Source organism: Phyllobates terribilis, unplaced genomic scaffold (genome assembly GCF_046119375.1).
Source record: "Phyllobates terribilis strain yellow unplaced genomic scaffold, ASM4611937v1 Scaffold_11__3_contigs__length_659146591, whole genome shotgun sequence".
Taxonomy (NCBI): Eukaryota; Metazoa; Chordata; class Amphibia; order Anura; family Dendrobatidae; genus Phyllobates; species Phyllobates terribilis.
Genome location: NW_027362771.1, coordinates 630,227,065 through 630,253,070, shown reverse-complemented (window position 1 = coordinate 630,253,070; position 26,006 = coordinate 630,227,065). Strand labels below are relative to the sequence as shown.

At 44.0% G+C, this 26,006-nt stretch overlaps 1 protein-coding gene across 1 annotated transcript; it reads left to right on the top strand.

Annotated features, from left to right (window-relative positions):
• Positions 1–3,631: 3,631 nt before the first annotated feature.
• On the top strand, positions 3,632–25,529 carry LOC141167491 (olfactory receptor 5G9-like). Its single transcript, XM_073654891.1, has 3 exons — positions 3,632–3,945; positions 4,352–4,538; positions 24,588–25,529. Exons 1-3 carry the CDS (start codon positions 3,632–3,634, stop codon positions 25,527–25,529), a joined length of 1,443 nt encoding a protein of 480 aa, XP_073510992.1.
• The last annotated feature ends 477 nt before the right edge of the window (positions 25,530–26,006 follow it).

Here is a 26,006-nt window from a genome sequence, read left to right as displayed (position 1 = left end):
TAAAATATTAAAATTATATTTAACGATGACTATCAGTGGGTGTAGTATTATTTCCCCCTCTACTATGTCATCTACTGTAGTTATAGGTGATGCAGAAATACGGTGAGAGATGGCCCGGCTATTAAGGGATGGAAGAGGCTTTTTTTTTTCTCTTAATAATTTTGCCTTATGTTCAATTCATTATGCAGGAAAGAATGTTTCATAACATTTTTTCCTGTAAAATCCATTTTATCTTTGGTTTGTATGTTTTCTTGTCAGTCCGTAAAAGTTGAGTAATAATCTGAAAACATTGTTCCCAGCAGCGACCTGGGAGTCAGAGATGCATCCACGCGTCTTCTCCATGTAGTTCCCATTCCATTTGAGCTCTGTTTCCATCAATTTCAGTGATTTTCCTGCCTCTCCAGCCTTCCTATTAGGGTCTTCTGGAAGAAATGCTTGAGTTTCCCATTAACTTCAATTATACTCGTACTCGTGTTGAGCTCATCTGAGTGTCCGACCTGTGGGATTTGAGTACCGAGAACTCGAGCATTTCAGTGCTCAATCATCACTAGTCGGAAATATGAATGGTTTCTATCTTTACAGTCTTGACAAATTTGATCACTCCACAGGAAAGCTCCATCTCCAGTAACTGAGAAGGTTCCTCCTGAAATGTCACCATATCTGAAAGATTTGGGTGAGAACATTCCTGTTTCTTTAACCCTGCTGTACTGTTCGGGTCTATTTGACCACAAAAAAGTTTCTAAAGCAGCAAATTATTTATTATGGCTGTCTGTAAATTGTCGTTAGGCAAGTTTGTTTATGGATAGTGTGACAGAGTCACTGGTGAAGTATGAGAGGGAAGATATGTTTCACTATGGCTATGTGTCTCAGTGAACTGAAACTAGAAGTTTCATTAGCATGTTAGGTGCTGAAGAGGTTAAACAGCCATCTTGGGTCTAGTTCTTTGTGAGTAGGGAAGAGACGGACTGGACGCCTACTCACCATATCTCCACCTCAAGGATGTGGCTGGTTCGAGTTAAATAGTCAGTCACTGTTTTTTTCTCTGGTCTGGTCGGGAGGAGGAAGTCTTCAGACTGTGAGTGGAAGCCAGAGAGCTCCACAAAGGGACTTAGCTGGACTGTCTGTGAAATCGAGAGTAGGAAAAACCCACTCATCTATGAATTGTTCTATACTTTACCTTTTTGTTTTCCCGTTATCCCGGAGAGGACTTGTTTAGTTTTGTGGAACCCTGACAGGGTTTATGCCATATAATTAACCTGCATGAAGTTAACCTGAGACGTGTTTCCTGAGTCTTCCTCTGTAAGAGCCGAGCAAGTTTCTTAACCACAGTTGGTGTGAGAGTACTTGTAAGATTCCAGGAACACGTGTACTTGTCATGGAGAACGGTGGATGTCCTGGGTGAAGGCGATCAGCCAGGCAGAGATGTCAAACAGTATGAAGGAGCTTATCAAGCATTTAGTCCAGAGCCAGCAGCAGCAGCACCAGCAAGCACATACAGCAATTACAGCAGCATCGGGAGCTACAGCAGCCGCAACAAGCTCAGCAGGAAACTACCAAGCTATTGCTACAACATATCCAGTTGCAGCAGAAAGAACAGCAGCAGCAGGAGAAGCTGCAACAGATACAGCTTCTGGCGGACACCATCTAAGGCAGACCGACCGCCCCACCCCCAGGGCCGACTGATGATTCACGCATCAGGAAGGCGGTAAGATGGGCCATGCAGAAGATGACCCCGGGGGATGATGTAGAAGCCTTTCTGACAGTCTATGAGAGGGTGGCTGATCGGGAAAGACTTCCACTAGAACAGTGGGCAGAGGTTCTGGCACCATATTTGTCAGGAGAACCCCAAAAGGCATAATATGACTTAGCACTGCAGGATGCCAATGAATATGCCAAACCAAAGACAGAGATCTTGGCATGCCTGGGAGTGAATATGATGATGAGAGCCCAACGAGTCCACCACTGGGTGTATGCCAGCAACAAACTCTGACTTACTGCATGTTGTTCAGAAGTGGTTGCAGCCAGAGTCTTCCACTCCTGCACAGATGGTCGAGTGGGTGGTGATTGATAGAATAATGCACTCTCTTCCAAAGTCAGTACAGACTTGGGTTGCCCAGGGCAACCCTCAGAACACGGACGATCTTGTTAGCCCTGAAGAGAGGTACCAGGTGGTTGAGAAATCCCACGGGAAAATAGTCACCTCCACGTACTGGAATACCCAAAAGGGGGTGGGTTCACTATGGAGAGGATTTAGAGCCACAACTGGGGGGCATCCTACTTCCACGGAAGGTGCCGCAAAGACTGTTGTAAAGATGTGGTCTATCGGCTGTGTCACAATCGAGGACACATAGCCACCCGGTGTCATCTATCACTTGAGCCAATGGATTGCAACCTAGGCAGACAGTGTTCCTATTATGCTTATCTGGCCTGTAGTGCCCAGTCCCATGAGGTCGCTGTTGTAAACGACCTGATACATCCAGTCATATTGGGGCGCGATTTCTCTTTGTTTATGGACTTGTTGGAAAAGCAAACTTTACTGAGTTGCGTGGTCAAAAAACAGGTCCCTAGGGAAGAACCCCCATCAAAATCTCAAGTGTATGAATTCCCACTGTGTGTCCTTGTCGGCGACGAGGACAAGGCGGTGACTGAGGAGACCGACCTCCCTGAGTTAGAAGTGTCTGGAGAGAACTTTGGGACTGCTCAAGTTTGGGACCTGATCCTAAAGGGGGCATTTGACCAGGTTACTGTGTGTAATGGGGATGTTCAAGAGTCGGGGGGCAGACACCAGATTCCCCTACTTTGTAGTTCAGGGGGAGTTATTGTATCGGGTGATCAAACTCAGGGGTGATGAGATAGTGGAACAGCTGTTAATTCCAGGGCCATACCAACAGAGAGTATTTGATATGGCCCATTCACGTGTCCTGGGGGGACACCTGGGGGTCGAGAAAGTGCAGGAGACCATTTTGAGGGGTTTTTATTGGCCAGGGTGTTACAGGGAAATCCTAAACTATTGTAGGTCCTGCCCCACCTGACAGATAACCGCTCCCTCTTCCCACTTCTGTAGTCCTCTAATCCCCCTATCGGTGATAGAAATCCCCTTTGAGTGGATTGCCATGGACCTAGTTAATTTGGCACGGGGCCACCAATACCTTTTGGTGGTCATGGACTATGTGACCCAATACCCAGAGGCGGTGCCACTAAGGAACTCATCAAGTAGGAGCATAGCCTAGAAAATTTGTCCATACATTTGCCAGGACCAGTCTGCTGAAGGAGATACTAACTGATTAAGGAACTCCATTCATGAGCAAGGTAATGAAGGAGCTGTGTAAGGTCCTCCAGATTTCCCAGCTGTGTACCTCCATTTATCATCCACAGACTGACGGCCTAGTGGAGCGCTTTAATAAAACCTTAAAAGCGATGTTAAAAAAATGATAGAGAAGGATGGTCGTCACTGGGACTACCTGCTACCATTCCTGCTCTTCTTGGGAAGGAGGTTTCTCAAGCCTCTACTGGTTTCTCCCCATTCGAGCTACTGTATGAATGACATCCGCGAGGGCTCCTGGATATTGCCAAGGAAACCTGGGAAGCCGAGGTTACGCCCCACCGGAACATCATTGAACAAGTCGCCCAGATGCAGGAGAGAATGGTGAAAGTGATGCATATTGTGAAGGCATATCTCTTCCAGGCACAGGAGGCCCAGGCCAGGGTCTATAACCGATCAGCAAGGCTGAGACAGTTCCAGCTTTGGGACTGTGTTCTGGTGCTTATCCCCACAGTCGAGAGCAAGTTTCTTGCTAAGTGGCAAGGCTTGTATGAGATGGTGGAGAAACTCAGTAAAGTTAACTATGAAGTCCACCAACCAGGCCGAAGAAAGACGCACTCAAGCCGTGGTGAGATCGGGAACTTGTGGAAGCTCATTGCTTGGGAGCAGGTCCCAAAGCCAAGGTAGAAGATGTCACGATAGCGGAGACTCTATCGCCAGCCCAGAAGCAACAATGTTGAAAACTGCTGCAAAGAAATCATGACCTGTTCTCACAGTTGCCGCCAGGCTGAATGAATTGTCCAAGTGTGACGCATACACGATACCCCGCGTCAAAGATTTCATCGAGAGGCTTGAACCTACGAGGTATATTACCACCCTCGACATGACGAAGGGCTACTAGCAGATCCCCATGTCCTAGAAGGCAAAGGCGAAGACTGCTTTATTGACACCTGATGGGTGTTTCCTATACACTCGGATGCATTTCGGACTGCAGGGGGCCCCAGCCACCTTCCAGATGGCTATGGATCAGATCCTAGCCCCACATAAGAAGCATGCCGCAGCATCCCTTGATGACATTGTGGTCTTTAGCCCAGACTGGGCTAGTCATCTACCAAAGGTACAGGCAATTGTGGATGCTCAGAGGAAGGAGGGGTTTACTATAAATCCAACAAGCAAAGTACTTAGGCTATGTAGTCGGGAGATGCAAAAATTAAGCCGCAAGTCAACAAAAGTCAAGGCAATCCAGAAATGGCCACAATCGCTCTACAAGATGCAGGTGAGAGTGTTTCTTGGAATTGTGGGATACTACAGGCGGTTTATCCGAAATTTTGCCATGAAGGATGTGCCACTTATGGTCTCCTCAAAGGCACCAGATCAACGATGGTGAAATGGATGAATGAAATGGAGACAGTGTTCCAGCAGCTGAAGCTGGCACTGTGCAAACAGACAGTCCTGGTCGCACCAGACTTTAATAAAGAATTTGTGGTTCAGACAGATGCTTCAGAAGTTGGCATAGGAGCCGTGCTCTCTCAGGAGATAAGTGGAGAGGAATATCCTATTGTCTATCTGAGCGGGTAGCTCTCTTCCTGTGAGAAAAACTGCACAATAGTAGAAAAAGAGTGCTTAGCCATAAAATGGGCTGTAGATAGACTGAGATATTACCTAGCAGACTGAAAGTTTAAACTAGTGTCGGACCGTGCCCCTTTGAGATGATTGAGGGAAAAGAAGGGTGAGAATGCCTGGGTCACAAGGTGGTTCTTAGGTCTCCAGGACTTTTGTTTTCACGTGGAGCAAAGTCCCGGTAAGTTACACGGTAAAGCTGATGCCCTCTGTAGAATTCCCTGTCTGGTGTCTGGAGGTGCCCAGACCTCCGGCTTTGGGCAGAGGGGGCAATATATGACAGAGTCACTGGTGAAGTATGTGAGGGGAGATATGTTTCACTATGGCTACGAGCCTCAGTGAACTGAACCTAGAAGTTTCTTTTGCATGTTCGGTGCTGAAGAGGTTAAACTATCATCTTGGGTCTGATTCTTTGTGAGTAGATGAGAGATGGCCGGGACGCTACTTACCATATCTCCACTTCAAGACGTGTTTCCTTTGTCTTCCTCTGTGACAGCCGAGCAAGTCCCTTTACCACAATAGGTGCAGTTTTATGAGTGTTGTTTTTTGTTTTTTTTAATTTTAACTCTCTCTGTATGAGATAATAATTGTTACAAATGTACTGTTTGGGTCAATATGACACAGTAGTGTTTTATATAGATCTCCTGCCATATTTTCAGTCACATAAGCGATTTATATATATTAATCTGGATTATTTATTGCATTTACTATTGTTTATCCATTTTTCCAGTTCCTGCAGGTCAGTGCATTCAATACATTTGCAAGTTACTGCAGATGGATGAGCTTTGAGTACAGGTCTGTTTCTCTGTAGTATATAAGCTCTTATTGTTGCTATACTGGTTATCGTTTGCTGCAATTTTATTATTATTATTATTATTATTATTATTATTATTGTTGTTTATTTATGTAGTACTATTTTATACCACAAAGCTTATTTAACCCCGTGAAAGTTGTGTCCATTATTTGGATGGTTGGATAAAAATGTAATGAAAATGTTAATTGAGTGAAGCTGAATTGTAAAAGCTTGCCAACGCCACAGAATCTGAAGAAGATATCCAACTGAAGAAAGTGTCCAGAGTTGAGGACCACATAAGTGGTGGGGAAAGTGATTATGAGAATTCTGATGCTAAAGTTGAATTTGATGTGCCACAATACCAAGACATCTAGTTTAATGCAACCAATTCAGTCTGAAAACAAAAATTAAATTTGAAACTTGCAGTCTTCTGCCCAGGCAGGGAAATTGTCCTCAGCTAACATCAGATAAATCTCTAATATCTAGCTGCAATTAGATAAGTTTGGAATAAAGGGATAGAGATTCTTCCAAAATTATACAATACTAGTGAAAATGTCACTGTGGATGAACAAATTGTAGCATTCCGAGCTAAGTGCCCATTCAAACAATATACACCACGTAAGCCAGGAAAAGTACGGCATCAAGATATGTACACTTTTTAACAGCAGCAGTTCATATGCTATAAATAGTGATGAGCGATCACTAAAATGCTCGTGTGCTTGTTACTCGGGTCAAGCAAATTGGAATACTCGGGTGCTCGATCCGAGCAACGAGCCCAATGTAAGTCTATGGGAAACTAGAGAATTTTTCAGGCAGCTCCCCACGGCGGTCTGCAGAGGGCCTAAAAATTGCCCAAATCGATGGGAACAGTGCGTAAATGACAGGGGAACAGCATGGTGAAGACCCGTGGAAGCATTTCTGACTCGCAGGTCACTGCTGTCAACAACGTTGTCAGAGTATTATGCCACTTTTATGGACTCACAGTAAAACATACAAAAGCAATACCAAAATGGATTTTCCTGGGAAATATATTAAGGAACATCCTTTCCAGGGTAATGATTTGTATATAAGGCAAAATAAATAACCAAAAACAAAAATACTCCTCCACACCTTGGGCTATGTTCATACGTAGAGTTTTTCATGCGTTTTTGCACTTTTGCATTGCTTTTAACAAAGACAAACGCATTTTAACATGTTACAACCTTATCTGGCCATGTGCTGTGTGACACATTTTCAGACACAAACATGCAGTGCTGAAAAGACATGGAAACAGCATAGGGGAAGACCTCTGGAAACATTTCTGACTCTCGGGTCACTGCCTAAAAGTGTGCCCATCATAAGTGATCTTTGGCGCATGCGAAGATGCCTCCCGCCATGCACCTGTTGTTGCTGACTTGCAACAATCACCGTCCATGTCCTTGTCCCAGTGCAGCGTTCTGTTGTCCCTACCCCATTCCTTGGAATGCAAGAGCAAGTATGCAGCCAGCCACCCACCCACCCACAGGCTGCAATACTATACTGCCAAATTTTTGACAGCTGCTTGCACTTGCGCTTGCACTTGAAATGTGGCCTTTTAGGCTCGCGGAGGCGGAAGCTTTTCATAAACTCATGCGGCCGGCGGCCGGGTGTCCATACTCGGTCCCCAGCGACCACTGTTTCTCCCGGTGTCATCTCCGCCTTATAAAAGCACGGGTCCCACAACATTACCCGAGCCCTCCCCAGTACACTTACTGTAAAATACCGCCTAACCACAAACACGTGGAGAGGTGTATGTGGCCAGGGACAGTACGGAGCCAGTCCACAGATTTTTTTGCTGAGAGTTGTATTTAACTCGGTGAAAGGACTGGTATAGAGGGAAACCGTATTTACCCTTGGTGTCATTTCTCCCAGGAAGTCCTCTAATGCAGCTTGTTGGAGAAGCAATGGCAGCCCATCCCACATAAACTTGCACTTGTCGGTGGTGCTTTGACACACAAACATCTTTCTTTGCGCATTTAATTTCATGAATACAGAGTTGGAAAATGGCCTGATCTGCAATGCGGTTTAAGAAATAACATGCACAAGCAAATCCGATCAACAATAAAAAAGGAGCCATAGAGTGTCCGGGAACCTTCCCCCACGCTTTTCTTAGCCAGGGCTGCTTCTCAGCAGGGTTGGACGGCCCACCAGAGAACGGGAGACTCCTCTGATGGGCCCTGGCTTCTCCTTCAGGAGAGTTCATAGTGCCGAGGTGAGGCCATGATGTTGATAGAGGCCACCATCTGCTTAGTTTTCTGTTACTTGGAATGCAAGCGCAAGTATGCAGCCTGCTGCCCACCCACCCACCCACAGGCCGCAAAACTAACTGCCTGATTTCTAGGCAGCTGTTTGCACTTGAAATGTGGTGTTTTGGGCTCGTGGAGGCGGAATCTGTCCACAATCTTATGGTGGCGGCGACCAGGTATCCAAACTCTGTCCCCAGCCGCCATTATTTTTCCTGGTATCGTCTCCGATTTCCACAAGCACGGATCCCACAACATTACCCATGCCCTCCCCAGTGCACTTACTGGGAAAGACCGCCTACCCACAAACACGTGGACAGGTGTATGTGGCCAGGTATGGTACGGAGCCAGTCCACAGCTTTTTTTTACTGAGAGTTGTATTTAGCTCGGTGAATGGACTGGCATAGAGGGAAGCCATATCTACTATGGGTGTCATTTCTCCGTCACCAGTTTCTGCCCATCATCAAACACGACCATGCCTGGCTGTATGTTCAGCAGTGAGAGTCACAGATCAGCTGCTCAGCTTTCAACAACTCTGCAGCGTTGGGCGGTTTGTCAATTAAGCATTAAGCATGTTATCTTCAGCACAACCTGTTGCCACTTGTCCAAGGCAGTGCTGCAGTGCTGTCAGCTTGTGACTGATGTGGTCATTTCGGAGATGGAGGAGGAGGTGCAGGAGCTGAAAAATGTGATTACATTGTGGCTAAAATGGTGACGCTGTTTTTTATACTTAAGAAAGATCCTATTGTTTTGTTTTTTTTACGTTATTTTTTTAGACAAATGCATTCACCTGGAAATGTCATTTTAACATTTTACAACCTTAACTGGAAATGTGGTGTGTGACACATCATCACACATGTCATGTTTTATTTATGATAGAGGGACGCTGAAAGTCATAAATCCTATTTTTATAGGGCCATCAGACGGCCCTTACTATTCCTAAAAGGCCAGCAGTCGGCCCTCGCTATTGTTAGAGAGCCATCAGCCGGCTATGCTTTGTTGTTCCCATTATTAACAAGTGGGTCTCCTATACTGTTATTGCGTATCCAGTGACTGCAAGGGCTGTCAAAATTTTGGACGCAACCCAAAACCCCAATAAGAATTTAAAGACACATAGAGCAGGGCCACAGTAACAAGTACGACATGTTCCCATTAGAAAGAAAAGGGTCTGCTATACAGTTATAGGGTAAGCAGTGAGTCCAACGGCTGACCAATTTTAGGAAAAACCCAATAACAATTTAAAGACACATAGAGCAGGGCCACAGTAATGAAAAATTCCCATAAGAAAGGAGAGAGTCTGCTATACAGTTATAGGGTATGCAGTGAGTCCAAAAGCTGACCAATTTTAGGAAAAACCCCACTAAGAATTTAAAGACACATAGAGCATGGCCACTGTAACGACAAATTCCCATAAGAAAGGAGAGAGTCTGCTATACAGTTATAGGATATGCAGTGAGTCCAAAGGCTGACCAATTTTAGGAAATCCCCAATTAGAATTTAAAGACACATAGAGCAGGGCCACAGTAACAAGGTACGACATGTTCCCTTTAGAAAGGAGAGAGTCTGCTTAACAGTTAAAGGGTATGCAGTGAGTTCAACGGCTCACCAATTTTAGGAAAAACCCCACTAAGAATTTAAAGACATATAGAGCAGGTCCACAGTAACGAAAAATTGCCATAAGAAAGGAGAGAGTCAGCTATACAGTTATAGAATATGCAGTAAGTCCAAAGGCTGACCAATTTTAGGAAAAACCCAATAACAATTTAAAGACACATAGAGCAGGGCCACAGTAATGAAAAATTCCCATAAGAAAGGAGAGAGTCTGCTATTCAGTTATAGGGTATGCAGTGAGACCAACGGCTGACCAATTTTAGGAAAAACCCCAATTAGAATTTAAAGACACATAGAGCAGGGCCACAGTAACAAGGTACGACATGTTCCCTTTAGAAAGGAGAGAGTCTGCTATACAGTTATAGGGTATACAGTGAGTCCAACGGCTGACCAATTTTGGGAAAACCCCAATAAGAATTTAAAGACACATAGAGCAGGGCCACAGTAACAAGGTACGACATGTTCCCATTAGAAAGGAGAGGGTCTGCTATACAGTTATAGGGTATGCAGTGAGTCCAACGGCTGACCAATTTTAGGAAAAACCCCACTAAGAATTTAAAGACACATAGAGCAGGGCCACAGCAACAAGTACGACATGTTCCCATTTGAAAGGAGAGAGTCTGCTATACAGTTATAGGGTATGCAGTGAGTCCAACCGCTGACCAAATTTAAGAAAAACCCCACTAACAATTTAAAGACACACAGAGCAGGGCCACAGTAATGACAAATTCCATTAGAATGGAGAGAGTCTCCCATAGTGTTCACCTATGCAGTGAATGCAAGGGCTGCCAAAAATTTGGAGGCACTTCAATGCCCTTTGGAAGAGACGTGGAGGAGGGCCTCATAAGAAAATGTTTCCATTAGAAAGGTGCGGGCCTCCTATACTTGTAATGCCCATGCACTAAGTTTATGGGCTGACAAATATTTACCCCTGGGGGGTATACATAAACATACTGTATATATTTTTTTTATTTAGGGGCATCATAAACACCACACTTTAAAAAAATTATGTGGGTGTTGCATCACGGACCACGGTCACCCTGGTGATATTGTGGTGGAAGATGAGGAGAATGAGGAGGACAAGAGCAAATAGCCAAAATCAGGAAGCGTTTACCCGTGTGTGGATGTGAAAAGGAGCATGGGAACACACCTCCCAAGAAAAGACACTGGATTTGAGTTTATGTTACGCTGCTATGATTCAGTGGTGTTGAGAGGTTTGGCTCAATCCACCCCTTGTTCATTTTTATAAGAGTCAGCCTGCCAGCATTTTCAGTTGACTGGCGGATGCGCTTATCAGTTATAATTCCACCAGCTGAAATAAAAACCCGCTCTGATAAAACACTGGCGGCAGGGAAGGCCAGGACCTCCAAGGCATAGAGAGCCAGTTCATTCCACGTATCCAGCTTGGATACCCAATAATTAAAAGGCACAGAGGAATCACGGAGGACGTTTGTGCAGTCGGCAAGGTACTCCCTCAGCATCTTCCAAAACTTTGCACTCCTTGTGAGAGTACCCCGCGCCTCAGGGCCTTTGCTATGGGAGGGTCTGATCAAACTCTTCCAGAACTTTGACAGTGTTCCCCTGCCTCTGCTCGATTGAAGTTGTGTCTCTCTCGCCTGTACTCCTCGGTTGTCCAATGAAGTGTGCCCTCTGCTGCCAGCGTTATCAGATGGGAATTTTTTAATAGTTCAGCAACAATTACAGCCCCATTTTTGTAGAACTGTCCGCCTCAGGAATAAGAGATATAAAGTTCTCCTTGTAGCATGGGTCTTGAAGTATCACAAACCATTAATGACTGTCAACCAAAATTTTGAGAACGCAAGGGTCATGGGAAAGGCAGCGTAACATAAACTCAGCCATGCTCTCCTCCTCCTCCTCTCTGTCCTCTGGCCATCCTCGCTGAACAGACGGTGTGACAGCTGTACAGGTAGTACCATCTATAGTGCAAGAAACTAGCTCCTTCCTCCTCCTCCTCCTCCTCATTATCACCCAATCCACGTTGGGATGAGATGAGGCTTGGCTGTGTGTAATCACACAGTATGGTTCATTGCTCCATCTAATCGTGCGCCGCCTGCAATGCATCCACTTTGATTGTGAGCAGAGAGTATTTCAGAAGAATGAGAAGCGGGATGGTGATGCTAAATATGGCATCATCACCGCTCACCATCTTGGTGGAGTCCTCAACGTTTTGGAGGATGGCACATATGTCTGACATCCATGTCCACTCCTGAGGTCTTTTGTTTTGAGTCTGAACTGAATACCGACGGCCTTGTTTATGCTTGTACTCAACAACTGCTCTCTTCTGCTCTCAAATCCTACCCAACATCTGCAGTGTAGAGTTCCAATGCATTGGGACATCACACACCAGTCTGTGAGCCGGAAGCTGCAAACGCTGCTGAAACACAGCAATGGTTGCGGAAGCTGTAGCTGACTATCTCAAATGGGAACACAGGCGGCATATTTTAACAAGCAGATCCGGCAGCTCCGGGTAGGATTTGAGAAACCGCTGAAACACGAGGTTAAGCACATGGGCCCGTCATGGTACGTGTGAGCTCACCTTGCCTCAGAGCCGCCACCAGGTTCTGGCCATTGTCACACACGACCATGCCTGGCTGTAGGTTCAGCGGTGTGAGCCACAGATCTGCCTGCTCTTCAGCATTGTGCGGTTTGTCATCTAAGGATATTAGCTTCATCACAGCCTATTGCCGCTTGGCTGAGGCAGTGCTGCAGTGCTTCCAGCTTGTGACTGATGTGGTCATTTTGAAGATGGAGGCTGAAGAGGGGGAGGAGGCTGAGGAGGATGAGTGCAGAAGCTGTAGACTGTGGGAGCAACCCTTACTGACCTAGGGCCCGCAATCCTTGGTGTCGGGAGGACGTGTTTCATCCATGATCCGACTGAATCCCGGCTTCTACTATGTTAACTCAGTGTGCCGTCAGCGAGATGTACCGTCCATGCACACAAGCACATGTCCACCTGTCCATGGTTAGGTGAACTTTCCCGGTAACTGAGTTGTTGAGGGCATGGCTAATGTTTTGGGACTAGTGCTTTTTGTAATGCGGGGGCGGCACACCGGGAGAAATAGTGGCGGCTGGGGACCAAGAACCGAGGGATGGCCGCCGCCATCAGGTTGCGGAATGCTTCGGTCTCCTCAAGCCTAAAAGGCAACATTTCGAGCGCAGCCAGTCATGAAATGTGAGAATTTAGTAGTGTGGCCTGTGGGGCGTTGGCTGCATATTTGTGCTTGCATTCCATGGACTGGGGCATGGACAACTGAAATTTGCGCTGGGACAAGAACATGGACGTGCTTCCTGATGCTGATATTTGAGAGTGCGCAACGACAGGTGTAAGGCAGGAGGCATCTTCGCATGCACCATGGGCAGGGGATTGGCTTGCATGCACAACAGCGGAAGAAGCAATGGTGCCACCCACAGACACTGTTCCTGGACCCTGGGGTTCGGCCCACAAAGTCGGGTGCTTTGCTGCCATGTGCCTGATCATGCTGGTGGTAGTCAGGCTGGTCGTTTTGCCCCCCCCTTGCTGATGCTGGCCTGGAAGGTGGTGCAAATGACCTTTTTGGGGTTATCGGCAGAGTCTTTAAAAAACAACCAGACTCGGGAAGACGAAACATTTGTACTGGCAACTTCCTTCGTGTTGGTGTTACGGTGAATGGGTGCCTGCCTTCTGTCTGCGGCCACCACACTGCTTCTTCCTGCCTGTTGGGGTGCTCTGCCTCCCTCACCCTGTGTGCTGCTGTCCTCGCTCTGCATGTCCCCCTGCCAGGTTGGGTCAGTTACTATATCATCCACCACCTTGTCTTCCACTTCCGCACCCAGGTCCTCCTCCTGACTTTCTGGCATTTGTGTCTCATCATCGTCCACCTCTTGTGACATTTTTCCACCATCGCCTTTCTGTGACCGTGGCTGCTCAAATATTTGAGCATCACTACACGCAATTTCCTCTTGCCCTGCTTCAAGTGGACCGGGCGAGAGGCCCGAATCTATAAATGGAAAAGTGAACAGCTCTTCACAGTGTCCAAGTGTGGGATCAGTTGTTTCTGGGCACTTGGCATGGTGGGAGGAAGAAGGATCAGGGTGAGAAATATGCAGTCCAGACTCACTGCTACTGAGACTTGACCATGTGGAAGACAGAGTGGTGGTGGTGGTTCATAAGTGACTGGAAGCATTATCAGTTATCCAACCAACAACCTTTTGACACTGCTCTGTGTTCAATAGTGGAGTGCTGGGGTCCCCTAGGAATTGGGACAGGAAGGTCAGGCTTGAAGATGTGGGTGTTAGTTGTGGCACAATTTCAGCTTGCCCACGGCCTTGTCCTTGGCCTCTGCATGCACCATCACAATCACGTCCAGTTCCCCATCCCTTGCCATGTGCCTTTCCCATTTTAAATGTAGGACAGTATCTTCCACGCTTACTACAAATGACTGAGTTTGGAGCGATTGTATATGTGATCCGTGTGACGGAGAAAACAGAGTTTCAAATACCTGGCCTATAGGTAAGTTGTTTGACCAGCAAACTGCGGTGAATTGCTTCACTGACACACTGAAAGAAATTTTTAATGGAGGCCAGAAATGGCAGTATTTTCTGACAACATATATGTGATCCGGGTCATGGAGAAAACACAGTTTTAAATAGCTTGATTTCTAGCGCTGTAATAAGGAAAGGATCTGGCTGTATTCCGCAGTGCCAACAAGCAAATGGCGCAGAAAAACGGTGTTCTCTGGATTGCTTTTTAAGCAAACAATGAGGATTAAGATCCAAAAATAGTATTCCTGGCTCCTGAGACCTGGGCCTTTGTATAGAAATATCTAACAGCAGCAGAAGGCAAAATTGGAATAGAGCCTCTTGTCCTATGTGCACTGCAGTCTGCTATATACACTGCCTGCCTGCCTATATACACTGCCTGCCTGATATCTCTGCAGATGTTTTATTTAATCTTCTAAAGGATTGTCTGCTAAGATGGATATGTGTATTTTACGGATTTTCTCCCTACACTACCTAGTACACGATCAAATCTCTCCCTGACGCAGCAGCAGCTCTCCCTACACTGTCTGATATGGAATGACTGTGATGAGCATGGCGGCGCAAGGTCTGATGACGCTGTGTGGCCAGCCAATCACTGTAATGCCCACAACCAACATGGCTACAACATTACAGTGAGTGGCAGGCAAACCCTGCATGTTTATTGGGGCTCTAAAGAGCGCCAAAAATGCAGGGAGGAGACCCGAGCTCCCACCGAGCAACCCGGAAATACTCGCCGAGCACCGAGCATCTCGAGTACTGAGATGCTCGGGCAACCACGGATCAGTAGCGAGCATGCTCACTCATCAGTAGCTCTAAGTGCTCAGGAATATATAGGAAAAAAGCCTGGAGAAAAACCTGAATAGAATCAGGGTATGCGAGTCATTTCAGATTTGACGTATTGACTAGGAGGACTAAATGTGGCAACTTTTTATAACTGGGGTAGCTGTTGCTAAAATGAAAACTTACAATGCTGGACACTGTAAGAAAAAGCAAGCCTGAACTGCTACAAGGTATCCTTGGTAAAAGAGATGTTCATAGTTCAACGTTTTACTTTATTGGAGATACACTGGTTTCTTACATTTCCCAAAAAAACTAACAGGTCATTGTGATGCACCATGATAATGCACGATGCACCATGATAATGTAGTAAGTAGTCGAGATGACAAAAAGGTACAGATGATATTAGATTATAATTCCACCAAAGGGGTCGTTCATACACTAGATCAACTAATAGCAATGTACACAAGCAGACTAAAAATCATTCTTGATGTATCTGCTTACAATGCATTTGTTTTATGGCCTGAAATAAACCCCAATTGGAATGCCAATAAACAGCATAAATGAAGAATCCTTCTGGGAGAATTAGGAAAGTCACTAGTTATCTATTTTAGGAAGAAGCGTAAATCCCTGAAGTTAAGGAGCAGCAGCTATAGTAAACCGTATCCGGCAGCAGGCTCAAAAACACAAAACCACAGCCTCCACCAACACTGGAAAAGCCTAAAAAGGAAAGGATGCAGCATTTGTCCATCTAATATTACATGTTCTAGTTGTAGTAAATAGTTATATAAAGCACGTGTTATTTTTGTGCAGAATGTAAGAATGCCTGAATATAGAAATAAGTGAACCTATACAACACTTTGATTTATTTTCTTTGGAAATCTAAAGTTTTGATTTTTATTTTTCATTTGTTTTTTTACCAACAATGTTCACATACAGTTAAATAATGCAACTAGTATGCAAATAATCCGCTTAGAGTGGCTAAATGTCAAAATGAACAGACTTTAACCCCTTTAAAGCCCAAGACGTACTAATACGCGTCTGTGCCCTGGGCTTTAAGAGCCTGACCCGTATTAGTACGTCTTGGCGATCGCGCCCGCACACAGGCTGTCACAGCTGACACCCGGTGCTATGTTCAGGGATCAGTCCCGCACCGCTCCCAGAACATTAACCCCCGCAATGCTGTGATTGAAGTCGATCGCAGCATTGCGGTGGCTAAGGGGAGGTGATCGGGATGCTCACCTCCTCTTCTAGCCTCCAGCACTGTCTGCCGCGGCTTCCCGGATTTTGCCATGATGACTCAATGTCGTCATGACAACATCCAGGTCACCAGACAGCAGAAAGATTTTTTGGTCATGCGCAGTACATGACCAAACTATCTTCTCACTGTGCAGCACTGACAGCATGCATGGTGAAGGGATGGTTCTCCATCCCTATGCTATGCATGCGATCAGAATAAAAAAAAGTGAAAGTCCCTGAGTGGGACAAAGTAAAAAAGTAAAAAAAACTCTCAGAAAGAGAAAAAAAAATTGTAAAAATATAAAAAAAAAATAAAAAAATAATCTACTAAAAATAAAAATATAATGTACCCATCAATAAATATTATTATGAAAAAAACAAACAAACAAACAATAAAAGTACACATATTTGGTATAGCCCCATCCGTAACTACCTGACCTATAAAATTGTCCCTCTAGTTAACCCCTTCAGTGAACACGGTAAAAAAAAAAAAAAAAAAAAAAACGAAGCAAAAAACCATGCTTTATCATCATACCGCCAAACAAAAAATGGAATAACACGCGATCAAAAAGACAAATATTAATAAAAATGGTACCGCTGAAAACGTCATCTCCTCCTGCAAAAAATAAGCTGCCATACAGCTCCATCAGCCGAAAAATAAAAAAGTTATAGCTCTCAGAATAAAGCGATGCAAAAAAATATTTTTTTCTATAAAATAGCTTTTATTGTGTAAAAGCGCCAAAACATAGAAAAACGATATAAATTTGGCACCGCTGTAAACGTACTGACCCAAAGAATAAAGCTGCCTTATCAATTTTACCACACGCTGAACAGAAAAAAAAAAACAATTCCTGAATTGTTTGTTTTTGATTATTCTGCCTCCCAAAAACCGGAATAGAAAGCGATCAAAAAATGTCACGTGCCTGAAAATGGCACCAATAACAACGTCAACTCATCCCACAAAAAACAAGCCATCACATGACTCTGTCAGCCAAAATATGGAAAAATTATAGCTCTCAAAATATGGTGATGCAAAAACTAGATTTTACAAAAATATGTGTCTTTTAGTGTGTGACTGCTGTCAGTCATAAAAATCCCATATGATTCTGGTATCTCTATAGTCGCACTGACCCAAAAAATAAAGTCACCTAATCACTTAAACCGCACTAAGAACGGCGTAAAAAATAAATGCTAGAGCTGGGGTTGGTGTTAGGGTCGGGGTTAGGGCTGGTTTTTTTTTCAAAAGTAAAAAAAAAAAAAAAAAGATGACGATATGGCAACTCGTGTTGAGTGCCAGTGCTCGCTACTTGAGTTTGCATCGGGTGCTCGTGTATGCATTGAGTAATGCGGGTGCTCGAGTCTCCGCCCCCTATGCTTCGCGGCCCAAAAAAACTTGCGGGGATTGCCAGCCATGCACGAGCGATCCCCGCATGTTTTTTTTTGGGTGTCTAATAACCGTGAAACATGTGGGTGGGGACTTGAACATGTCACTCGAGCACACGCGATACATGGTGCATACCTGAGTACCCAATGAAAACTCAAGTAGTGAGCACTTGCGCTCAAGACTAATGACAACTTATTCAATGTGATGACCTAATGTTATCAAATTCTGTGTCGTACCTCTGGGTTCAAAATGTTCACTATACCCCTTGATACAATCCTTGAGGGGTCTAGTTTCCAAAATGGGGTCACTTGTGGGGGGTTCCCATTATTTAGGCACATCAGGGGCTCTCCAAACGCGACATGGCATCCGCTCTCGATTCCAGCCGATTTTGCATTCAAAAAGTCACACAGTGCTCCTTCCCTTCTGAACTCTGCCGTGTGCCCAAACACTGTATTTTCCCCACATATGGGGTATTGGCATACTCAGGAGAAATTGCACAAAAGTTTTTTGGTTCCATTTTCTCCTCTTACCCTTGTGAAAATAAAAAAATTGGGGCTAAAACATTATTTTTGTGGAAAAAGTTTGATTTTTTTATTTTCACGGCTCCATGGGGGTTCAAGGTGCTCACCACACATCTATATAAGTTCCCTGAGGGGTCTAGTTTCAAAAATGGTGTCACTTGAGGAGGGTTTCCACTGTTTAGGCACATCAGGGGCACATCCGCTAATTATTCAAGCAAATTTTACAATCAAAAAGTCAAATGACACACCTTCCCTTCCGAACCCTGCCGTGCACCCAAACAGTAGTTTTCCCCCACATATGGGGTATGTGGTTACTCAGAAGAAATTGCACAACAAACTGCATGGTGCAATTTCTCCTGTTACCCTTATGAAAATGCAAAAGTGGGGGCTGAAAAACATTGAAAATTTTATTTTTACGGCTCAATGTTATAAACTTCTGTGAAGCACCTGGGGGTTCAAGGAGCTCACCACACATCTAGATAAGTTCCCAGTGGGGTCTAGTTTCCAAAATGGTGTCACTTGTGTGGGGTTTCCACTGTTTAGGCACATCAGGGGCTCTCCAAATGCAACATGGCGTCCTCTAATTATTCAAGCAAATTTTACATTCAAAAAGTCAAATGGCACTCCTTCCCTTCCGAACCCTGCCGTGTGCCCAAACAGTGGTTTTTCTCCACATATGGAGAATCTGCATGCCCAGGAGAAATTGAACAACAAATTTTGTGGTCCACTTTTTCCTCTTACCCCTGCAAAAATAAAAAAACTTGGGTCTAAAATAACATTTTTGTGAAAAAAGTTAAATGTTAATTTTTTTCTTCCACATTCCAAAAATTCCTGTGAAGCACCTGAATGGTTAATAAACTTCTTGAATGTGGTTTTGAGCACCTTGAGGGGTGCATATTTTAGAATGGTGTCACTTTTGGGTATTTTCTGTCATAAAGACCCCTCAAAGTGACTTCAAATGTGATGTGGTCCCTAAAAAAATGGTTTTGTATATTTTGTTGAAAAAATTAGAAATTGCTGGTCAAATTTTAACCCTTATAGCTCCCTAATAAAAAAAATTTTGGTTCCAAAATTGTGCTGATGTAAAGTAGACATGTGGGAAATGTTATTTATTAACTATTTTGTGTGACATATCTCTCTGATTTAATGGGATAAAAATTAAAATTTTCAAAATTGCAAAATTTTCTAAATTTTCTCCAAATTTCCATTTTTTTCACAAATAAACGAAAGTGATATCGAAGAAATCTTACCACATTCATGAAGTACAATATGTCTCGAAAAAAATTCTCAGAATCAGGGGGATCCGTTGAAGTGTTCCAGAATAATTACCTCATAAAGTGACAGTGGTCAGAATTGTAAAAATTGGCCTGGTCATTAATGTGCAAACCACCTTGGGTTGTAAAAGTGTTAATCGGTCGGGTCATATTGACCCGAACAGTACAAGTGATTAGTCAATACGAAAAGAACAGCAGGGTAAATTCATTATTCACAAGCATCATTGTTTTATGCTTTCTATATTGGGAATTGGTGTAATGAGAATTATATTCTTTGTTTTGTTGTATATTTTAAACAATTCTACTCTATCTTATATTTTATATATGAGTCATATTCAATGTTACCTTTTAATCTCCCCACTATTCGCTATACTGTACTCTAACAAATAGGACTTACAGTTGTATATACCCAGCTTCCTTATGTAGAAATAAATTAATTAATTAATAAACAAAATCTTGCTGCCTTGTGTCATGGCTTGGTTTGGGGATTTGATCCGATGACCTGTTGGTCGATGGTGCCTCTGTCTGCGGAGCTATTGATCTTTCTTCCCTGTCCAAATTCTGATGGTTTCTCTTGTCCTTGTTTTCCCTTCTTGACTTGCTCCTCTCCAGGTGTTTCTCATTTTTCCATTTTGGTCTGCTTTATCACATTCTGGGTGAGGTTTTATTTGTTCACCCTTCACTGTACTTCCTTTCTGTCTATACCTTATGGTGGATGTGTGTTCAGCAGTTCCATAGCTTCCAGTTGTATTCCTGCAGTGTGCCTTTTTGATTTACTTCCCTCCACCTTTTCCTTTTACCACTGTTAGGTTTCTGGAAGGTTACTTCTTCCTTTTATTTTGGTTCTTCTTAGTTTTTCTTCACTACCCAGTATGAATCTGTTTTCATATTTAACTTCACATTTTCCTCTTCTCTTGTTTGCAGTATTTTGTCGCCTACCTCTGGTTCCTCAGGAGGTAGGAAAAACCCCTTGAAGGCCTTTTTGGTAGCTAGGTCTGAGGTGGTGCTTTTAGTTTTGTGGCTAGGGCCTTTTTTATCAGTACAGGGACCAGTTGAGTATAGATGCAGCACCTCCCTGTGGTTGAACTTTCCTTTTTCTATTACCACATTCTATGTGAGTTTGTACACATTCATAACACCTTGCTTGCGTGGCACAAAATCCTATATTTTAGGAATCATATTTAGTAACAAAATTATGATACAAGTTAAAAAATGTCTCTCCTGGTTTGCAATTGCAGCATGTGAAGATTAAGAAAAAAAAATGCTGTTAAAGGGTATCTGTAACAACGTTTTTGCAACCTACAGTAATATGTGATCAGAATGTTAAGGAAGAGACCTGAAGAACAGTACCTTTCTATGTCGTTTGAATCTTTGGATTATTAATCCAGACCGACTACCACTCCCATTTTCAATGTGTTTCAGCAATCCTGAAGTTAAACAGCTCAAACACATTTTTTTCTGTCCCTGTGTGAAATGAGCTGTGGGATTTTTTTAAATATCAGTATAATTTAACTATATTAAACCCACTTTTCCTGTGACTGAAGACAAAGTAGCACAATTTGATTAATATGATGCATGCAGACTGTACCTTACCTGCCACCACCGCACTCTAATCAGCATCTTTGTTTATCCATTCCTCTTACAGGTACGTGACTCAGCATTCCCATCCTGATTTCCATGCAGATTTCTCTCTACCTCTCTTCTCCTATATACTAATGGTACGTGACCCAACTTTCCCATCCAGATTTCCATGCAGATAGTGGGCCAGGAATCTGTGTCAGACGTTAGTCTGTGTCCCTCACCTTAAGTGTGTCCATTGCTTAAGTGTGAGAAATATGAATTAAACCTCAAGTGAACTGAAGGTAACTGAAGGTAACTGGATACTAAGTAACAGTAAACAATGTTTGTGTTTGTTTTCACTCTCACCCCCTTAATCCTTCACCTTTTCCAAACAACCCCTAAACCCTACACCTAGTAATGAACTCTTCATCCCTCTCTCCATCCTCCCCATTCATCTCACTCCTCCTCAGATCTATTCCTCAACATTGAATCCTGTGTCTCTAAACACAGACACCAACCTCTTGCCCTCTCCTGCTCTCACCTACTAACACTTTCTCTGCTCCTCCTCACTGCCAGCAAAAACTCTCCAAATCCTGGCCCTTCTCACCACATCCCTACAATTACTTCCATCTCCTACCCACGATCTATGCCAAACACTCGTAACCCTTCTAACCTTATACCCATCCACCCAGCCCCTGCTTCCCAGTCCCTCTAACAGGAGCTCTATGGAACGCTCACTCCGTCTGCAAGAAACTTTCCTACATTCATGATCTCTTTGTCACTAACAAGCTTTCCTTCCTCGGCATCATTGAAACCTGGCTCACCCCATCTGACACGGCCTCTCCTGCTGCACTTTCGTATGGTGGTTTCCACCTTTCCCACACCACCAGCCCAACCAGCAAGCAGGGTGGAGGAATAGGTTTCTTCCAATCAGATAACTGCTCCTTCACCCAAATCCCACTGCCACCCTCCGTTACTCTACCCTCTTTTGAGGTGCACTGTGTTTGCATCTACTCCCCCTCCAAGCTCCAACTGACTGTCATTTATCGACCCCCAGGATCAACTACCACCTTCTTTGACCACTTCACCACCTGGCTACTTCATTTCCTCTCCATTGACATCAACATTATCCTCATGGGCGACTTAAACATCCCCAATGACACTTCCCACTCGTCTGTGTCTAAGCTTCTGTCCCTCACTTCTTCCTTTAGCCTTACTCAGTGGTCTTCCGCAGCCACCCACAAAGATGGCCACACACTTCACCCACCTCTGTTCCCTATCTAACCTCTCTAACTCACCTCTCCCTCTTTCGGACCACAACCTACTTACATTCTCTACCCTCTCCTCTCCAGGGCAACAATCACCACTCCACAAACTTGCACACACTTGCAGAAATCTTAAACACCTTGACCTACACTCACTCTCTGAATCCCTTCTCTCTCTTACAGACATTAGTTCCTTACATGATGCAGATGTGGCTGCCACTTTATACAACACCACAACAGCTGCAGCTCTTAATTCGGTCGCCCCCCTTCACACATACCAAAGCTTACACAATCAACAGACAACCCTGGCACACCAGCCTAACTAAAGAACTGCAACGGGCCTCCAGGGTTGCTGAGCATAGACGGAGAAGGTCTCACTCCAATGTGTACTTCATCGCATTCAAACAGTCCCTCACTACCTTCAAGTCCACACTCACTGCAGCAAAACACACATACTTCTCATCTCTCATATCCTTCCTGTCTCACAACCCCAAACAGCTATTCAACACCTTCAATTCTCTTCTCCATCACCCAGTACCTCCTCCCTCTCCTCTTACTTCAGCCGAAGACTTTGCCTCATTCTTCAAGCAGAATGTTGATACCATCAGACAAAGCTTTTGCCTAAAGTCCCTACAGTCCCTCCCCACACCTACTCAATCCTCCTCCTCCATAACCACCTTCTCCACCATTACAGAAGATCAACGTTCCTCTTTACTCTCCAAATCACACTTCACCATCTGAGAACTTGACCCAATTCTGTCCCAGCTCATCCCAAACCTTACCACTATCTTTATCCCAACCCTAGCCCACCTTTTCAACCTGTCACTAACAACTTGCATCTTCCCCTCATGCTTCAAACATGCCTCGATCACACCCATCCTCAAAAAGCCCTCCCTTGACCCATCCTCTCTGACTAGCTATCGCCCCATATTACTTCTCCCCTATGCCTCAAAACTAGTGGAACAACACGTAAATTCTGAACTATACTACCACCTCTACTCTGGCTCCCTCTTCGACTGACTATAATCTGGTTTCCGACCACACCATTCTACTGAAACTGCACTGATTAAAGTCATCAATGACCTACTAACTGCCAAATCCAAGCGACACTACTCTATCCTCCTCCTCCTTGACCTGTCACCTGCCTTCAACACAGTGGACCATTCCCTCTTACTCCAGACTCTCTCATCTCTTGGCATCACAGACTTAGCCCTGTCCTGGATCTCCTCATACCTAACAGACCAGATATTCAATGTCTCCCACTCACACACAACCTCCTCATCTCACCCCCTACCTGTCGGTGTCCCCCAAGGTTCAGTTCTAGGACCCCTACTCTTCTTCATCTACACCTTAGGCCTTAGAGAGCTCATAGAGTCTCATGGATTCCATTATCACCTCTATACCAACGGCACACAGATCTACCTCTCTGGACCCGATATCTCCTCCCTACGAAACAAAATTCCACAATGTCTGTCCGCTATTTCATCCTTCAAAACTAAATTCATGATCTTTCCGCCATCTCATTCAACCCCCCCAACTGACCTATCTATCAACGTCAATGGCTGTCAACTCTCCCCAGTCACTCAACCTCGCTGCCTTGGGGTAACCCCCGACTCTGAACTCTCCTTCAAATCATATATCCAAGCCCTTGCCACTTCTTGCCGACTCCAACTTAAAAAAATCTCCCGGATTCGCACACATTCCTCAAACATGAATCTGCAAAAATACTAGTGCATGCCCTCATCATCTCCCGCTTCGACCGTTTCAACCTCCTGCTCTGTGGCCTCCCTTCTAACACTCTCACACCATTCCAATCTATTCTAAATTCTGCTGTCCGACTAATCCACCTGTCCCCATGCTATTCCCCGGCCTTTCCTCTCTGTCCTTCTCTTCACTGGCTCCACATTGCTCAGAGACTCCAGTTCAAAACCCTAACCATGGCATACAAAGCCATTCACAAACTGTCTCCTCCATAAATCTCTGACCTAGTCTCCTGGAACATAACCGCACGCAACCTCCGATCCTCACAAGATCTCCTTCTCTACTCCCCTCTTATCTCCTCTTCTCACAATCGCATACAAGATTTTTCTATTGCATTCCCACTATTCTGGAACTCTATACTCCAACATATCAGACTCTCGCCGACCGTGGAAACCTTCAAAAGGAACCTGAAGACCCACCTCTTCCGACAAGCCTAAAACCTGCATTAACCATTGTTCCACCATACCACTGGACGACCAACTCTATCCTCACCTACTGTATCCTCACCCATCCCTTGTAGACTGTGAGCCCATGTGGGCAGGGTCCTCACTCCTCCTGTATCAGTCATAGTCACGTTTTGTTTAAGATTATTGTAATTGTTTTCGCTATGTATACCCCTTTTTCACATGTAAAGTGCCATGGAATAAATATCGCTATAATAATAAATAATAATAATTAATATTGCCAACAATCAATTGTTACATTTTTATGTTTGTACAGGAAAGCAATCTGACTATGGACACAGAATTTTTTCTTCTAGGTTTTCAAAGTTGCCAAAATTCACGAATTGTAATTTTCTGTCTTCTCCTCATGATTTACTGTGGGACAATATGTGGTAATCTCTTGCTCATCTCACTGGTGTCCACCAGCAAGAATCTCCACACTCCAATGTACTTCTTCATCTCACTTCTGTCTATCAGTGATATCTTATTGATCACAGATATTGTCCCTTACACTCTCCATATTCTATTAAACAATGGGGAAACAATTACTTTTATTGAATGCTTGACTCAATTTTGTATATTTGGTGGTATAGAAACATCTGAATGTTTCCTCCTCACAGTGATGTCCTATGACAGATATGTGGCCATCTGTAATCCTCTCCATTACACCATCATCATGACAAGTAGAGATTGTGTGAAGTTGGCCACGTTGTCTTGGCTTGTTGGTTTTCTCCTTGCATTCATTGATACCATAACAGTATCGACGATGAAATTTTGTGGACCAAATATCATTGACCATTTTTTCTGTGATCTTGTTCCCTTAATAGAACTTGCCTGTTCTGATACTAAAATTATTCAAATTGAAGTCTACATAATGAGCTTTCCTATACTTGTCATCCCTATCACAATTATAATAATATCTTATGCTAATATAATTTCCACCATCTTCCGGGTTCAGTCCAGCAGTAGACGGAAAGCCTTCTCCACCTGTAGCTCTCACCTCATTGTTGTCTCCATATTTTACTTGACTATATTGAGTGTTTATGTTTTCCCAACAGTGGTACAAACCTTGAATATTAACAAACTCTTATCACTGCTATATACTGTGTTTACTCCATTTATCAATCCTATAATTTACAGTCTGAGAAATAAGGAAATCAAAATGTCTCTAAAAGAAATAATCAAAAAATATTTAACTCGCGGCTGTTATGTAATATGAATAAAAAGTAAGCTCTTCTTCTCCCTTTTTTATGACCTAACTGAGTATTCAGAATTATTGCTCAACATGCAGTTAGGACTTCTTGTGAAAAAGGATGAATGGGAGTAAAGGTTAGAGAAGAGCAGATCTGCCAAGTATCGAATTGGGCAATTTGCGTGAATTTTACAGGGAAATTTGATTAGCCTTAAAATTATTCTGTTATATTATTATGTTTGCTCCACTTGGATGGATGTAATTTCTTTTAAGTTATGATGTTAAATATTATTTTCTAGGATCTTTCCAGGCCCCAGATCATAATAAACGATGCATGCAAAAAATGGAATACTCATCTCATCGCTCACCTTGTCCCAGCGTCTGCGAAACCCTCTCTCCGATCTGCACCTTCTCCTTCCCTGTCTTGTATATTCTCTTTGATTGAATCCACAGCTTGGGCATCGACTAGGTCTCAGATATCACTGTGTGCTGTTCTATTGTGGA

Coding starts and splice junctions, on each gene's coding strand:
- LOC141167491 (XM_073654891.1), top strand. CDS start 3,632: ATGCAGGAGAGAATGGTGAAAGTGATGCATATTGTGAAGGCATATCTC. Junction 3,946..4,351: donor GAGCAGGTCCCAAAGCCAAG/GTAGAAGATGTC, acceptor TGTGGTCTTTAG/CCCAGACTGGGCTAGTCATC. Junction 4,539..24,587: donor AATCGCTCTACAAGATGCAG/GTGAGAGTGTTT, acceptor ATGTTTGTACAG/GAAAGCAATCTGACTATGGA.